This window comes from Penaeus monodon, chromosome 23 (genome assembly GCF_015228065.2).
Source record: "Penaeus monodon isolate SGIC_2016 chromosome 23, NSTDA_Pmon_1, whole genome shotgun sequence".
Lineage (NCBI taxonomy): Eukaryota > Metazoa > Arthropoda > Malacostraca > Decapoda > Penaeidae > Penaeus > Penaeus monodon.
Genome location: NC_051408.1, coordinates 2,080,090 through 2,080,784, shown reverse-complemented (window position 1 = coordinate 2,080,784; position 695 = coordinate 2,080,090). Strand labels below are relative to the sequence as shown.

Genomic DNA, 695 nt, shown 5'->3' with positions numbered 1-695 from the left:
ACATTACATTGTTCCTTAATACCAAATTTATTTAAAGTGGTTTTTAAAATGATGTTAACTAGTATTTACTCTATATGCATGATAATCCAGTTGTTTTCTTTGTTTCAGAATATAATTCTTTCTTATAAATGAAATATATCTGCAATTTTAAAATGAACATTATTATTCTCTTTTGAACTAACTTAATATCAAATTATATTATGTAAATCAAAAATAAATCAAACTAAAGTTTACCATAATTCTAACACATCTATTTATATTCAAGGTTCAAGCAGTTCATCTTCTAGTAGTTCAAGTTCAAGCTCAAGTAGCTCAAGCTCGAGCAGTTCGAGCTCGAGTTCTAGCAGTTCAAGTTCGAGTTCTAGCAGTTCAAGTTCGAGTTCTAGCAGTTCAAGCTCAAGTTCGAGTTCTAGCAGTTCAAGCTCAAGCTCGAGTTCTAGCAGTTCAAGCTCAAGTTCAAGTAGTTCAAGCTCAAGTTCAAGCAGTTCAAGTTCGAGTAGCTCAAGCTCTAGTAGTTCAAGTAGTTCTAGCTCAAGTAGTTCCAGCTCAAGTAGTAAGTACTCTAAATATAACATTCATTTTTCAAAAGAGAATACTGTATGATTTCTGGAAGGTAAAGTTGTTTGCCATATTCAGTAGTGATTCCATATTTAAATTAAGTTCATATTTAGTAAATGTATCAAAAAACATTTGCC

At 31.2% G+C, this 695-nt stretch overlaps 1 protein-coding gene across 1 annotated transcript in view; it reads left to right on the top strand.

Annotated features, from left to right (window-relative positions):
• Positions 1-695, top strand: part of LOC119587668 (uncharacterized protein DDB_G0271670-like) — a 50,430-nt gene extending 49,735 nt beyond the window's left edge. Inside the window, exon 8 of the mRNA XM_037936348.1 lies at positions 266-695. Within this exon, the coding sequence (XP_037792276.1) occupies positions 266-603 (338 nt within the window). The 3' untranslated portion in view covers positions 604-695. The remainder of the gene's footprint in view (positions 1-265) is intronic.